The sequence below is a fragment of the Aulonocara sp. 'chitande type north' Nkhata Bay genome, linkage group LG5 (assembly GCF_057382095.1).
Source record: "Aulonocara sp. 'chitande type north' Nkhata Bay isolate Kocher_YH1m ecotype deep benthic linkage group LG5, A_spYH_male_GT1.1, whole genome shotgun sequence".
In the NCBI taxonomy this organism is placed as follows: Eukaryota; Metazoa; Chordata; class Actinopteri; order Cichliformes; family Cichlidae; genus Aulonocara; species Aulonocara sp. 'chitande type north' Nkhata Bay.
The window spans coordinates 34,941,313-34,957,854 of NC_141348.1; the positions used below are offsets into that span (position 1 = coordinate 34,941,313).

Below are 16,542 nucleotides of genomic sequence, written 5' to 3' on the forward strand. Positions count from 1 at the left end.
TTGCTGACCTGTTGCCAATTAGCTTAATTAGTTGCAAAATGTTCCTCCAGCTGTTTCTTTTTAGTACCATTTACTTTTCCAGCCTTTTGCTCACAACTTTTTAGAGTTGTGTTACAGCCATTCCATTCCATTACTAGCATAAGCTGATTACTGCTCTAGGGCTTTTCTAATGGCTGTCCACAAACCGGTCACTGATTTCACAGTGGGTACATCCATCTTTTATATACAGTCAGTTACAGTTCCAGCTGGCAAAAGCTGTGGCTGGAAGCTTTCTGTTTTTGGGTACATTTGTGCATATGTTGATACATCTCACAACATTTCTTAAGTGCCTTGAGGAAACATTTACAGCTTTGGCACAAAAATTCACTTGGACTCATTTGATTAGATTTTAGAATTCAGAGGTTAATCTCCTGTTTCAAGAACACAGCATCTCAGGAACACTTGAATTCATTTATATTTGCAGCAAATGGTCACGAGTAAATGTTGAAACAAATGTTTTTGGCATTTATTTTTTTTAACATTGACTTTTTATTTATGGTATTTTTTTAAATGCCTAAATTCATATATTTTTATATTTGTTAATGTGACAGAGGCAGAAAATACTGGAAGAAAAATAGGAATGGGTAAAAGCAACAGGAATTGTGGTGACATACATGCTCTTAGAACCGTGGGCCAACAGGCACCTTGACCTTTTGCAAATCAGAGGTGGGAACAGTTTGTTCTGTCGTGACTGCGTAATTACCCAACTCAAATAATTCATTTTATTCAGTGCTTGGATTGAATAATGAATTGTCTCCACAAAATTTTCTTTTTCGAGCGTATAATGAGAAACGTTTTTTGCTTTGGCCTTTACTTAACTCTCGGCCCCTAATGTGTAATTTTGATGAATTGCCCGGTAATATCTTTCTACATTTACGGTGTGTTTATAGTGTCTTGAAATGCAAGATATTCGGTCCTATAATTGGATTTCCTAATATAAATGTTGTAGTCTTATAGTTCTTTTATTTAGTTTTATTAAGTCACAGAAAATTTGTAAAATGCAATACTATGAACTTTCAGGCATGTTTTCTTCAATAGTCCAAAAACAAAAAAACATTTGATTTTTTTTATTGTCTTAGGTTAAAATACAAAGCTGCATACAATGCACAGAAGGTTACCTTGCACAGAAGTGCTAGTGTTACATGTTGAGGTGCATACTGGTGGGTGGATTGACTAATGAATGACTGAACACCTACTTAGAGACCAACAAAGACGGCAAGGAGAGAGCATATGAGTAGCTTAGAGTGCTGGAACAAGAACTGGAAAATAGCAAATAATGGCAGATTATAATGGATTCCATTTCGTGGCTTCTGCTGGGAATAGGATAAGAAAGAGGCAAGGGAAGACAAAAAGAGAAAGATTGCGATAAAGAAGCCAGAGCCCTGCTGAGACATACTAAGCAGGGGGAGGAGAGGAAGAAAGAAAGAGTGAGAGTGATGAGCGACCTCCCCCATGAAAGATTTGGCTTGGTGCCGGCAGGGCAGCGGCAGTCAGAAGAGTGGGCCTAATGCTTCAGAGCCAGAGAGAATCTAACTGTGCCAAACCAAGCTAAAGTGACAGCTTGAGCAGCGGAGCTGTGCAGATCACTTCTCCCACATCTCCTAGCTTCCTCATCGGCTGTCACACCAGGCCTGCAGGGCCAATCTGCTTACTCAGATGTTTGGTGGAGCCAGATGCCACGCTTACAAGAGAGTCCCCGAATTCCCCTTTAAGGGGTACCCTATTTGCTGAGTTCCTGTGATAATGTCATTAGCAACTGAACTGACAAGGAGATTCCCCACCCCGACATATGTCCAAGCTGTATATTTGTACTTAAAAATTCAATACTGTAGAGCAAGACTCGTGTTGAAATCATACTTGGAGTTTTTGTGGTGACGTAAAAGATAACAATGTCAGCTGAAAGAGAGAACTCTCCTGTAGGGAAAAAGAGCCAATTCTGGTTGTGTGATAGCAATCTAATTGAGGCTGGGCCTCAGTGCTGGGTGGCTGGACCGGCAGTGAGCCTCGGGGCTGGGGTGACAGGTGGCACAGCGGGTACCCGAGCCATTCTGACACTACCCAGGGTGCAATAGCAGCAGATTGTAGGGGAGAGCAGTGGACAGACTGGCTCTATTTCTCTCAAACACACATGCGCACACACACGCGCACACATTGTTTTTTTCCTGACTGTCCTTTTTTGTTTTGTGACTAATATGGTTCACAATTTCTGGTTCACAGTCTGTGTTTCTTAGAAATGCACACACACACACACACACACACACACACACACACACACACACACACACAGCTCCTTCCTAACTGTCTTTTTTCCATGTGACTAGTATGATTCATAAGCATCACACTGCTTCCAGCACCTGTATGTTACATGTATTCACATATACTTCCCACTGACAAATGCAACTGCAAAAAGAGCAAGCATGTATTTCACACGATGAGGCACACACATTATGGGGCAGAAACATAGATACACACTCTCGCACGCAGAGCTAAGCCTTTGCTCTGCTGGTGAGAGAGTGGGACCGCAGCAGGGACCCCCTGTACTGAGTTGGTCCCCTCCTGTCTGGCCGCAGGCGACTCTCTGCAGTCAGGCAGCACATCACAGCCTCCACACTGCAAACAGACGAGTACGTGGAGAGAATCCCGACTGCTGCCTCAAAGGCACCAGCCTACGTGTGACAGCAGTTCATTAACATCCTCTTTTACTGCGTCTGCAGGAGCAACCACAGGCATAGATTCATGGACCATACTGGCAAGCGATAGATACAGAGTTCAAATTTCATAGTTTAACCAAATGTGTTTGTTGCTTCATCCACTTACACCACCAGAACAGCATACACAAAAGAGCAGTAGCAGAGAAACATTTTTTTCTTCCTTTTTTTATTTAACGGAAGCTTTTATGTGCCGAATGCCTGCAAGGCAGGTGGCAGTACTTCAGCTCGCAGTCAGATGACTGATTTCTAGTGCATTCTGACTGAAAGTCTTATCTTTGCATCTGGACAACAGAGGTTTTTCTTTGATTGTTCCACGTGTCTAACAAGAAACATACAGAAGGCATGACTTGATATTAGTACCGGAAGCCCTAGTTTCAGGAAAAGGTTTCTTACTTGGACTACTTTTTTAGCTTTAGATTAAAGTTATTCATGCTTTGTCCAACTCTCAGATGTTGTCTGTCACACAAATAAAAGGGGACTAAAATAGAATTGAACTTTACATTACTCTTTTAGTAGAAATTGATAATTAACGACAAGCAAATCTGCCGCTTGAACAGGCAGCAAACTAACTGAATTGTTTGCAGGGAAGGGCAGCGGAGTAACTAAATAACAGGATGACTCTTTTAATTAAGCACAGCTGGACTGAAGAGAAGGGATCTTGTGTCGGCACTTCTGTGATTTAGTTACCATTTAGTTATCTGGAACAATGAGACATATATATACTGAGGTTGGCAGGTGAGGCAAATCATCAGGCTGATGAGTAAAAGCACACAACAGAGTGAGGATCCTGGCCACCGGCCTAAGTACTGGAAAGCATCCAGGGCAGCGGGAGACACTTGTCCCAAATTTCTGAAGATGGCAGTGTTAGTATAACATCTGTAACATACATGTGAATACATACTTATGTGAAAGGCACTCCACCTTTGCACCTACCTGCGCTGTTCTTCTATTTATAGCCACTTTTATCCAGGGACAGGTTGCTCTTTTGTTTCTTTTTCTCCCTTCTTATTCCCACATGTACAGTACCCACATTCGCACAAGTATGTGGCAAAGAATAACCACCGTTCTCTACTATGTGCTAGTTATCGTTTGTAGTGGGGCTGGAGCTGAGGGGCACCTAAGACACGTTTTCCATGGTCAGCTTTAAGTGGAAACATTTTACTCACTGCTCGAGCAGTCAGGGCTGCTGGAGGAGTATGCTCTCATTAACTGAAGAGGTATCTTATATTATCTGAACCTGTTTCCACAAGAACATATTCATAAATAGCTTTTTGTTATGTATTGATTTTTTTTTGTATAAATGCTTCTAACCTTTACACCATGAATTTTAATTACTAGATACCACTCAATTTAGATGTCAAATGTTGCTCTAAACCTTTATTTATATCTCCAGCGCCTGACAGTAACATCAATGAGATAGTGGACGGCCCACTCAGCTGTCTGTTCTCCCCTTCATAGTTATAAAGATATGATTCTTGTGAGTTAACATTAACTTTTCATAATGCAAAGAAAAATAACTTGTACTAACAACAACTCTGCCAAGCTCACAGAAATCTTTAAATGAATAATTCCATATAGCTAGAGAAAGTGGGGGAAAAAACCCACTTCACATCAAACACTGCTTATTTTAAATGTAGCCTTAAGCTGTGGAATAAATCATATAATAAGGTCACCTCACCCTGTTAACTACTTTAACTGTAAACACCGAGGCAACCAATTAAGATGAAATTAAATTAATTTTAACCATGTCCTCTAAGTATAATTCTTTTGTGTAGCAGAGAGATTTCCACTACAAGGATTGCAGGCTGACTTGAGACTTGTATTAATACCGACAAGCAGATATTTACTTGCGATCAACAGTATCGCAGATAAAACCACAGTGTATGCTGTCCGTGTCTGTTTTTATTGTGTCATCTGCAGGAGGGCTGTGCTGGTACTGGATTCACAAACATTTAAGTATCACGACTGCTGCTGTGGCGGTTTGAGCATTCATTCAGATTTTAGGCGCTCTGGAAGTTGCAACCTGCATCACCAAAAGCCAAACATGATTTTGCACATTATCATGAAACGCCTCTATAAATCAGATTCGATCCTGACGCACTTTAAGTGTATCTCTCCTGAAGTTCCATCAAGTCATACCAGAACTACATCTGAATGTTTCCCTTAGTTATCTCACTTTTTGCAGAACAAACTTTCTCTTTGATTCTCTGGAGGACGGGGTGAACTGAAGGATGGGTGCATGACAGGCTGCCACTCAGCACTCAATCCTACATCTGTCCCGTCCTTGTGCATTAGTATCACACGTGTGCTTCGGCACTGACCTGCTCCCATAAATCCATTGGGCGAGCGCCTCTCTCCGCTCCCTTGCCCCGCTTTGCCCTCTCTCTGTTTCCCTCCCCTTCCCTTTTCTCTCTTTACCTCTCAGCCTTTCTCATCTCGCCTCTGCCAGCATGCCCGAGTCTAGTTCTCCATTCTGGCAATGCACCACACCTGCACTGCGGCTGTCAATCAGAGGGCAGGAGGGAGGAATGGAGACTGCGCTCAGTTTAGCATGTTTGATGCCGTGTGGGCATGAAGTGTTACCTAAGGAATGTAGCCAAGAGAGTAGTTGTATTCTCATCACACCCTGTCTACCCTTCTGTCTTGGGCAAATTGCCTTTCCTATATTTAAGCAGCAAATTGTATGAATTACACCTCTTTGTGAAAGGTCCACTTTTTCAACATGTCAAGGAAGTTTGAGATCTTAGTTACTTTATTCTGTTCCTGTCTTCAATCTCTCTCTCTCACTATACGTGTGTGTCTCTCTCTGACGTTTTCATCCTTCCTCTATGAAATTAAAATTAATTTGTGGCGGGCAGTGGCAGGTATGACAGAAGCATAATATCCGACTACGCACTGCTCTCCACTCAATTGCCTTCTAATGATTCCGGAGTGTGAAATTGTCTTTCTTATGTGTGCCTGAGACCCTAGCCCCTCCCCACCCCTTTTTCTGCATTCCCTTGCACTTTTTTTTTCCTTTCATTGCCTCAGAATCACTGCATAGCTGTACAGGTGACTGAAGGTAAAGCATTATTTTGGAAAGTTGCTTAGCGCTCTAAAAAGATGTCCCATCCTTGGCTAGACAATTTACTTGCACTTCCAATAAAGCCAGACACCACACCACCGTCTGTCTGTAGTTAGACACTGACTAACAATGAGTCATTGTTAACTCGGGGCAGTCTTTGCCAGTCTTGTTTTAGACTGCTAGGAATTTAGAGGTTATTGTATTTGACTGAAAAGAGAGTGAAAAATCAACACATGCATGACTAGTGGTCTCAAGCTGACAAAAAGCCTGACAAAAGGGGATGCTTGAAGAGACTAAGTGTTTAGACAGGCGTCTATTATCTGGGAATGAGTTTTGTGTTTCTAGCACTTTACACAACCTTTAAGTAATGGCATTCAAACAGAAAATCTACTTTAAAACATTTTGCTCTGGGAGAGACCTTGCATTTCACGACCCATTTTGATACCTGGTTTGGTAATCACTTGGAGTGTTTTCTATTGGGTGGGAAAACCCGCTTAAAGCTTTTACATAAGACACGCTCAGTGTCACAGGCATAGGTCTTGTTTCAGCACCAGGAAGGAACACATTAAGCTGAGAATCTTGGGGTGTCGAGACCTGTCGAGATTTCCTGCGTTCAGGTGAATTTTAATGCACCAAATTGTTTTTTTTTTTTTTAATGTAACAACATTCAGGCACTAGCTAACAGTTTAATATAGACTCCAGTATAATGCAGTTAGACTATTGCTTTCAAACAATTACCCTCAACTTTTATCATTTACTGTTTACTGCTGAGTCAGCACACATGTGTTTGTGTGATCCCAGACGTTAGTGAAAGGTAAAATTTCTATCTGATATAGCACAATGGTGCTCAAGCGCATGGCAACCATGCATAGTATATAAAGCATTTGAGTGCTTTAAGCTCAAGCAGCCAGGAAGGCTCAGCCCATAACAATTTGACTGACGTTTATTTGTTCACCGCACATGTTTTTTTGTTTGCAACCCAGGACTACAGAGAAAAAGAAATTGACCAGAGGGGATAAAGGAGACACAACACCAGCTGGCTTTAAGGCTATTGACAGTGTTAACAGCTGGCAAATTTAGGGTGGTTGGCTGTGCGTTAGGGAGGAGTCAGTGCAAGTAAAATATTTTGTCTTCACATGTTTTCACTGCAGTTTGCATTGATAAAATTCAGATTGTTCTGAATTCAAATTGTAGTAACTCCTTTGTGCTATTTATCACGAATAATTTTCTGTTTTCTGTTGCTCACTTGTCAGTTTGTTTCCTAAATCTGAAAATATGCACATATTCAGAAAATATGGGAGAATGTTGAACATTTTCAGTTGTTGGTTACTGTCTGCACTGTTGTTTTAATTGTTTTGTTTTTTACTTTTTTGAATTTTTATCCAATTTAAAAGTTAGCATTTTTTCCCCTTTCATATCATACATATTTTAAACTCATGTAATTTTAAAAGGACTTTACGAAATAACCTTTCTAATTCTACGTGCTGCCTACCTTGAAGAAACAACCTGTAAATACATGTAGATACTGATAACCAATATTACCATAAAGCATTGGAGGCAAAATGCAAATTTGTATAAAGGCCATAAGCACACTATATTAATGGGATATAAGGATGTAGGTCATTTTTCAGCTTTGTTTAACTTCAAGTTATGAGTTCATAATGGAACTACACATAAACAGAGTAGCTAGTGTTGTTCAGGGCATTTGTTTCCTCTGGTAAATTATTTCCTTTCCATTTATTCAACTTTTGAGCACCTTCATTAATTAATGACTAAGTTTGTCTTATGGTTTGCCAGCATATTGTGTATTTTGAGGATAAAGAAATGCCCAAATCACTCATTCCTTGTCTGCACTCCTTGTAAGAAATCTACTAATATCTTTGTCACATTAAGGCTAGAAAAGAGTTAAAAGAAACTTTTCTTGTCACTCTAATAGCAGAATCATTTTCTGCTAAGTATGGTATTCATAAACTTGTCTTCCTTTTAGATTGAGAGATTAAAATCTTGTTTTTTTTTAAAGAAAAACTAAGAAAGCTGTTACATGCTGACTGAAATTATATTAATTTAAAATGAACATGTATTTCCAAATTTCTCAGTATGTCAAGTATAATAATTCTTCGTTCTACCAGTCATTTTGTTCCTCTATTCCTTTCACACCGATACTATCTGGTCTCCCACTGTTTCTGAGTTTCTTTCAAAAGAGCCTGTGCTGGTTGTGCCATTGAAGCTCAGGCATTAGTGGCATTTTGAACACTGGAGGCTACCTATAAGCGATTTAGTGGGACCACGCTGTGTGATCATCACAAGCCAAACTGAATGTTGACGTACAGGCTGAAATTATAAAGCCCCAGCTTACTGGACTGAACTGCTGTAAAGCTACAAGCAGGCAAGCAGCTGTTATGACATAAAAAAATCTTGTTGTATTAAACTTAAAGTCCCATGAAATGAAAAATTTCTTTTGGTGCTCTGTTGGTGCTGTTTCTCTGAGCGTATTGTTCTGCTTTCTGCTTTTATATAGAACATCTCGAGAATATGTCAAAAATGTGCTTTTGCTGTCTTTCGGGTGCCTTAAAGGTATCAGCCTTGTAGTGCATACAATGTATTAATAACGATAAATAAAAAGAGGTAAATCTAAAACAAGTTCACCAGCTTGTCACTTTAATTATGTGTTAAAGCAGACTTTTTGATTAGTTTAGTTCACAATTTAAACACATTTTAAACCCCTTTTTTGGCATTTCTCAGCCAGTTATAAACTAATGCATGGCCGCAGTTTGTTTTGTTTGGTTAAGGTCATTACTGCTTGGTAGCGCACAGAAAGGAGTGATTACATGCAACAGTTAGAGTGTGATTCCTCTGCTTTTAGAGCTCCATTGGTTGAATCCTCCCTGCTGTTTTGTTTTGGGGATCAAGAACGCCTTTGCATTTATATGTTTATTTAGTTGTTTTACTGCACCAGTAACACTGATGCAATTTTCAGCTCAGTGAAATGAGACCTGTTAAGCATGCTGTTTTTTCCCCTGTTTTCCTCATTCTGGTTTAAGCTTCATGCTTTCACATTAATGTGAATTTGAATTTGTAGCCTTCTGTTTTGATGTCACAGTGATGTCAGGTCTACTTTGTTGTATACCACTTAAAATGATCCCAACAACACAGACAAAATCCATCCATTCATTCTTTTATCTTTTTATCCAAGTCAGGGTTGCAGTGGGGCATGGAACATATCTACGCCTCCACAGCTTAAATAGGGTGTATGCCACAGATCTAACAGAGAAACAGACAATCATTCACTCCTACTGTCAATTTAGAACAACTGATTAACCTAACCAGCATGTCTTTGACTGTTGGAGAAAGCAAGAGTACTTGGAGAGAACCCATGCAGGCTAGACAGGAACATGCAAACTCCACCCAAATGCCACCAAATTGCACAAATATAATAAAAATAAAAGAAATAATACCCAAAAAGTGTTTCTGCTATTGCTTAATAATGCCTTTCGATGCCATATGATGTCTGCATCCATCTGAAGCTGAGTCTGTGTGTTTTTTTTTTTGTGCATTTGTTTTCTCCACCAGGTCAGGGCGTCCTGTCAGTTTCATGGTGGTCTTCAACACTCCTAACCCCCTTAGTAAGATCTCATGGGTCAACCGTCTGCACTTGGCCAAGATTGCACTACGTAAGCACACACAAACACACACATTCACAAAGGCATGCAGCAGTCTAACACAAACAGAAAGGATTACGAAGTCATTTCTTTTTAAACGGGATGATGTAATACAATGAAATGCAATGACAATGTTTTAAGTCAGGCGCTCAGACACATCATCAGTGTTTGCTTCTTACTCTATTGGCTAAGTACTAAGTATTACGGCTTATGTAAGCAGAGAAAAGGATTCTCACTTGGGTCACCTGAAGTTTATGTTGAACAGTGAAGCAAACTGTTAAAACAACGTTACGTTAATACAATTTTCCATCTGTCTGTTGTGGAAACAATCGTCAGTGATCATTCAGGAAAGATTCCCGCCTACGAGTTAATGAAGTTGCTTTGTAAGGATGAAGGTTACTATTGGGACTGAAAAAGCATTAGCTTTAGAACTGTTTTATAGCTCTATATCCTACCATTTTTAATGCAGTAAGTCTTCTTTTTCTAATTCTGGACATCACGACTGGGTATCAAGACTTCACAACGTGCACATTCAACATAGAAAGAAATAAAATTGGCCAGACCCTGCCCAGCAGGGAGCAGCACAGTTCTTCTTTATCTCCCTAACCTCTTTCCTCTAACCCTTGTCTTGCTCTGCCCAGACTTTTGCCTATTATGCAATCTGACCATGCTGTAGTACAGGAGATCTTCCTGTCTTTGGTTCATCGGTGCATTCTGTCATCCAGTGGCAAAAGCAGAAACAAGACTCTCGAGGACAGTAATCTGTTTATTTATCCATGAAGGCGCATTTTCGACTTAATCACCACCTCTGTTTCCTTTTTCCAATCCTTTCCCTTTCACTGTATTGCCTTGAGCACTTTTTATGTCACATACAGTTTATTCTGGGTTTGTTGTGCGTGCAATGTGTCCCCTTACACAGCTCTTGTGCAAATTCAATTGCACTGTGCATGCTGTTGGTCTTCCAACAAAGCTCTTGTGCAGTTTTACTGATGTGGTTTCTTTCATCCAAGAGGCTATTGCATTGAGTGTTAGCACAGAAAAAAATAGTTTTAGAAGGTTTTGTAGCTAGATTAAAGAAAACTCAATGAAATGTCTTGTTTAGATAAGTGGCCATGTATTTGGGAATGATTTAATACCCCTACTGGGCTTTGAAATGAACAGGGGGTCGGATAAATCTTGGTTGTGCAACGGTCAAGAGGAAATTGGAAATGTTTTGTGCTTTACAGGATTTTTCCCAATAACTATACTTCTGCTGTATCTAGAGATTCTCCAATCTTGCACATTACAATAAAAAAACAACACTGGATTCTTCCCATGCGCTGCCGGCCTACCTCTCACAGCAGGGGTATAGAGGTGCAAGAAGCATGAAGTGCACCTGTAGACCCTCCAGTAGATCCTGCTGTATATGGTTTGTGTCAGAGTGACATCAAAGACATCAGGCTGAGAGCAGAGGATTCTGTGGTGGCAGTGAAGCACAGCATCCCCAGTCTTTCCTTCTTGCTCTCACCTTTATCAGCAACACAGCAGGCGTACTGATGAGGACAGCACCATAGTTATAACACGCAGCTCTCCTCCCCTATGGCTTCTGTGTGGACATTATTCAAAGCCAAATCATGCAAATTAGCCATAGTTGTCATACTCACAAGGAACCCCCATGCTGCAGTTATTACTCATTTATATAGACCATCCATATCAAATATGAATTCAAGAGAATACTAAGGAGAATACAATGACCAGAAGAAGATTAAAAGTATGCAATTTTAACCCACTGTGCTTAAATTAATCCAGTAAACAAAATATATTTGGCATTCACATGGGAGGAAGACAAACATTGAATTTTCTTGGTTTATTGGATTTGAGACCTTTAGAAAGAACCTGAACAGCCTGAAGACAATGGATAAAATGCTATCAAAATGTAAATATTGTATTGTATTATTAATATTATTTTACTGTAATGTTTATTCACTATAACGGCAATGTCAGCACCTATTTGTGTTTGCCACGTTACCCTTCTACCTTGCAGTGTCAAGTGCTTGTCACTGACATTACAATTTTTCTTTGACTTAGAAAAGTGTCACATTTTTGACATATCTAAGATTGTAAGATTTTAGGCCTTTAGCCAACACTGCTATCAAGGCCATGTTACCATGAGAACTGCAGTAACATACATCTAGATTTTACCATCACCAACATGACAAGCAGTCAAGTGTGAGGAGAACAAGCTTGAAGGTGCATGGAAAAGTAATAAAATAGCAGCGTAGGGACAAGGAATGAAATAAGAGCGAGTAAGAAGATGAGTTCAAAGAGGGGAAAAGATAGATTATAGACAACCTCCCGCTGCAGTCAAGATATCAAGTAATTATGTGATTACTACATATCAAGTTCAAGACACAGATTTGGGCAGTGTAGGCTGGAGGAAGAATGAAGACCATGCTTCAACTTGATTCCCTGTCAGTGATTGACAGCATTTGTGTTTAAACCTGTGCTTACTTTGATGATGTTTGCTTTTTTGATTGGATTATCAAAAAACAACTAGGGTTAAGTCTCAGATTTTGTCTCAGGATAACATCAGATATTTACAAAGAACTTAAGTTGCAACATTATTTTTTTGGACTTTAATATATACATAAGCCTTGGTTGTTTCGATCTGCAGAGCTCTGTGGTGTTATTTCATGCTCTTTTGACTTTTTCGCCCAGAAATGATAGAAGTAACTCTCGTATTATGCATCATACAGCTGTATCAGTGCAGTTTTAGGATCACTGCAGTCTTAACTTACCAGTGGCATGCACAAAAATGATGCACATAAAAGTGCGAGCAATTGGAAAAAGTCGTGAGTGGCACAGACTTGAGAAAAGTTGCTTGTTTTCGTTTTATTATTATTATTTTTTTTCAAAGTATTAGTCTAGGGCCATCTTACATTTCTCTTACCCTTGAAGAGAGCGAGCCAGAGAGAGAGAGAGAGATGGGGAGAGATGTAAGATATTCACAGCTGACAGTGCACACAATGTCACTCTACTTCATTTGCAATCACAAACTGAAACTAATGGAAATCTTTAATAGCTAATAAGAGTATAGAGTTTATGAAAACAAAACAAAATAATTAAAAAAAAAACCTTGTTTACCTAAGCTGGTCTAAAAGTATGAATTAAACGAGCTGCCTGTAGTTCATCTTTCTGGTTATTTGTGATAGCTTCTATAGGATTACAGGGGTGCAGATGACCCCAAATGCTGTAAAGTAAGCGATACCACATGCAAACCATGAATGATTGTTGAATATTAATACACAGTTTAGTGCTAATTTTATTTTATTAATCTGGAACATATGTTGTGCAACTAAATAGATTCTAAAAATGTACGCAATTCTGACCAACTGTCTAAAATGGTCTTGCATCAATTTCATGAAGCTATGCTTGAGGTTTATTCTTGACAATATTTGTATGACCAGCTGTTACACTTGTACAGCTGTTGTAAAACATCTTCCTTAAGTTTAGAATCGGTGTCATAATTCTGCGAAATATATCTTTTTTCCAGTTGATCACAGAAGCATTTAGATCACTTACATTACACCGGTTTGGTAATGAAGCTGCCCTGTGACCCATTGGTACTCAGCAAATCATTCATTTCAAAACAAATGGTACAGAGGAGGGCAGGGAGATGGATTTCATTGAATCCCTTGGGGAAATAGATCAGCACCAACCTGGTCAGGATGACAATTACGTGTTAATTGTATTACAACCACACTTTGCCTTCCCATTTAACCAAATGTAATTACAATATGGGAGTTGTTGATTTAATTTCACGGATGGCGTGCTGTCATCGAGGCTTCCTCATCATTGCAATCGTAGGCAGGCCTGGCCTGTGCTCAGGGGAGACCTAGAGTTGAATCAGCATTTCAAACGCACCGAACCATGGTCTTGTTTAGTCTGAAATGGGTGCCTTGCTTCGAAATGTCCCTGAATAGTGGACAACACAAGTAGATAATGTTCGCATGCATGATTTAGTGAGCGATTAGATATCACAAAACTCATTTTCCCAGACCCATCTTCACACTAGAGTTTATCCTGTTACCCCCATTTAGAGAAAATACGGCTCCATCACTCTGACGTACTTGCTGGCCTTCCCTGTGCGTGCCACATGTGACTATCACTGACTTTTAATGACATTTCTGTACACTGTATTTAAGTCTTATTAGTGTATTGCCCATTAACCATGGTTTGTTGATACATTTTGGTCTCTCAACTCATTGCACCTGGATCATCCATAAACCTTTGGTTTCTTGGTAGTTTAAAAAAAAAATCAACTACAGCATGATGTGCTTCAGCAAGATGTTTAAACTGTTCTGGTAGTGGGCTTTACATATGATTATGGCAGCAAATTCTGACAAGACATGTTTCCAGAAAACAGTTTTTGTCACTTTTGAGTACGTGTGGTGTAGTTATGAGGCCTAGAAACAAAAAGTGAGAATTATCCTATGGTGGTTCCTTGCCAGGAGCCCTGGGGTCCATTAATAACCTGGTGTGCCACTGCATCTTTTATGCCTCTCCGAGTGGCCCTACTGTTTCTGAAGGGTCTTCGTGAAATAGCCAGAAGCATTGCTTAATTAATGGGTTTTCTCACTGCAGAATTAATTGCTTCCTTCCATGCAGTCCCAGCTCTTTCAGGCAGGGTTAAGGCTGCAGACTTTGATGGCCCTCACAAGAAGAACAAGAGGCCGTCAAATCATGAGAGACTGTCGCTGAGACATAGGAGACAGAAGTGGAAAAATGAATGAGGGTAAAGAGAGAGAGAGAGAGATGGTGAAGTTGTGTGGGATTGTGTGTTTGTGTGTGGAGGTGAGAAAGTGGCGGTTGTGGAAGGGGGGGGTGAAAGGATGATTGAGACAAGCAATCAGTCCCACTGCAGGGAACAGAGGGCAGACAGGGGGCTGTTGCCTGCGGTTACACTGCTAAGTGTGGCGGTCTCTCACTTTTTCCCTCGTACGTGGATCAATAGATGAGTTGAGTGAGGCTTGGGGGTTCTGGCACACACTCTGACACGCCTTCTTAATCCACTGTGTGATAACCTATGCCATGCCGATGTATACCACACAGGAGACAAGTAAGGGTAGAGAATACAAAATCCACCTGGTCTTATGGGAGACCGTCAGGGGTTTACTTCCATTAGCCAAGGGATTTAGATTACTTGGTTGCTATGGTGACTGATATTGCTGCATCTCTTCAGATAACATTAGTCAACCTTATGTGGAAGTGTTGTCTTTTATTTTTGTGCCAGTAAGCTAAAGAAGGTGGAAAGATTTCTTTTGAACACCTTTGTCTTTTAAACTAAACATTCAAGGAAAACCTCCCATTTAAAAAAGGCGTTCATCGGAAGGATTTTCTGTTAGCCCTAAAATTAATCTGTCAGACAGCAGAGATTATCTCCCTATCTCACTGTGCTCAAACATGGGAAATGTTTATGATGAGCAAACATTATCACGGATTTAATTAACAGATCCCACACTCGCATTGATCCATGGGAAATATCAATTGCACTGGTGTATTTAATTAGTCTATATCTTTGGCCTTTGTGTCACAAGGGTTGATAGAGTGCCATGATCTGCAAATGAATCTTAATCATTAAAAGACTTGAAACAAAAGCATGATAAGAATAAAGAAACTGAGAAACGAAATCTCCCTACTTAGTATTCCAATCCAGAAGCGTTACAAATGATGTTGTTATGAATAGTTACGGTACAGTAGCTGGGATTGAGTAGAACTGACCATGACCTTTAATTTGTGTAATCTCATCTTTTACATAATTGCTTTTAATCAACACTGTATGAAAATAAACATCACAGCTGGAAATCACTGCAATTTATTTTTTGCTTTTTAAGACAGTAAAATTGTATTTAAAAAAATTCAGTGTTATGATTTAATTGGTTGTTTTATTAGTTTTTATTGTAACAAGACACTAACGCTGGTATAAAATGGTCAACAGTGTTCCAATAAATCCTTACGATGGAGGTTTGCAGGAAATGTAGACCGAGAACAGACTGAGTACTTCAGTGTCATTAGGGGCCAGAAACAGCAGTCACGTATAGATGTAACTCCATTTTTGCGAGTGGGAGCATAGCTCAGTAATTGACTTCAATATGGTTTACCCTGAGATAATAAGTGTAGCCCTTGCCCAAACAGGTGGTAGCTTGCCCTGCAGAAGTGCCATTAGCAGTCATTTAACTAAGAGCACACTAATAGAGCCGTAGCATCCGGGCATTTGAATTTAATATGTACCTCAGCCCCCTGGTGAGATTATGATTTAGTAAGCCTGGTGGTGCGAGAGTATTTGCCTGTAAATGGCAAACTGAAAGCTACATTTTGACTTCTGAATATTTTCTCAGACTCACTATAGATTTTTCCCAGGAGACTACACAGAAACACAGGATTTTCTGGTTTAGAGGAAACCCAAGTGGTTCATTCAAAGGTTTTGCAAACAGCGCAAAAATTAAATGTTAAATATCAAAGAGGTTAGATTCATGAGAACTATAATGTTCTTGTAATCTGTGAAAGGTTGTATCTGTCATTATTTCTTGATTTATTATCGTGTATATTTGTAATCCCATTTAACCAATGTGATGTAGTTTGCATGTGACACCAGCGTGAAAGACATTTACTGTATAAGCTGCCAAATGACGAGGATGATATGATTGATGTCTCGTGTTTTTGCATGGGGGTGAGGCAAACAGGAAAAATCAGTCAAGATCTAGTTATCTACATGGTCTGTGATGTTTCCAGGGAATCTGATTGAACTGTTACTTGGGCATACTACCAGATTTTCCAGTTTGTGTCTAAGATGTTTATCCATATGGTTCATGCCTTCAGTTTCACTGTTTTCCAACAGGGAATTAACAACTAAGCTGACAAATTTTGTACTGTCACATAATTTTATATGTCAATTTCTTTGGATCAAATGTTGTATTATTCTGATAGGACACCATGGTAAAAAATAAACAAACAACTATTGTCTGTATGTGACATTAAAACACATGTTTTTAACAGCCTGCTTACAGGTGGATGCACATTCCAAGCCTCT

General features: G+C 39.6%; 1 protein-coding gene across 3 annotated transcripts in view; it reads left to right on the forward strand.

The window, feature by feature from the left end:
- arhgef10la (Rho guanine nucleotide exchange factor (GEF) 10-like a) overlaps positions 1 to 16,542 on the forward strand; it is a 118,224-nt gene that overhangs the window by 52,294 nt on the left and 49,388 nt on the right. For all 3 annotated transcript variants that reach the window (XM_086293188.1, XM_086293190.1, XM_086293189.1), the window contains one exon: positions 9,385 to 9,485. In XM_086293188.1, the coding sequence (XP_086149314.1) occupies positions 9,385 to 9,485 (101 nt within the window). The remainder of the gene's footprint in view (positions 1 to 9,384; positions 9,486 to 16,542) is intronic.